This window comes from Penaeus monodon, chromosome 31, assembly GCF_015228065.2.
Source record: "Penaeus monodon isolate SGIC_2016 chromosome 31, NSTDA_Pmon_1, whole genome shotgun sequence".
Lineage (NCBI taxonomy): Eukaryota > Metazoa > Arthropoda > Malacostraca > Decapoda > Penaeidae > Penaeus > Penaeus monodon.
Window position 1 is genome coordinate 18242734 of NC_051416.1, and position 273 is coordinate 18243006.

The window sequence follows — 273 nt, forward strand, 5'->3', positions numbered from 1 at the left end:
GTGTTGTCTACAACTTACATGAGTGAGACTCTGCACCTTATGTATGTTCTCTAGACTTTGTGCTAGGCCTCCCTCCCCAACCCTCTCCAGGTGGGGGGGACGTGGGGGCAGAGGCGGGGCACAGGTAAGGGAGGCAAAGGAGCCAGAGATATTAGGAGCGGATATCTGGGAAACAAGGGAGCGGCTTCGGGCAGGAAGAGGAGGGGGAATCTCAGACACAGAACGGGTGTGTGTCTGATGGTGGGGTAGCTGGCTATGGGGATGTGAGAAAGA

At 56.0% G+C, this 273-nt stretch overlaps 1 protein-coding gene across 1 annotated transcript in view; it reads right to left on the reverse strand.

Moving 5' to 3' along the window:
- LOC119593056 overlaps positions 1-273 on the reverse strand; it is a gene marked incomplete in the record, with an annotated part of 61427 nt that overhangs the window by 43504 nt on the left and 17650 nt on the right. Inside the window, 1 exon segment of the mRNA XM_037941958.1 lies at positions 19-273. Coding sequence (XP_037797886.1) covers positions 19-273 — 255 coding nt within the window.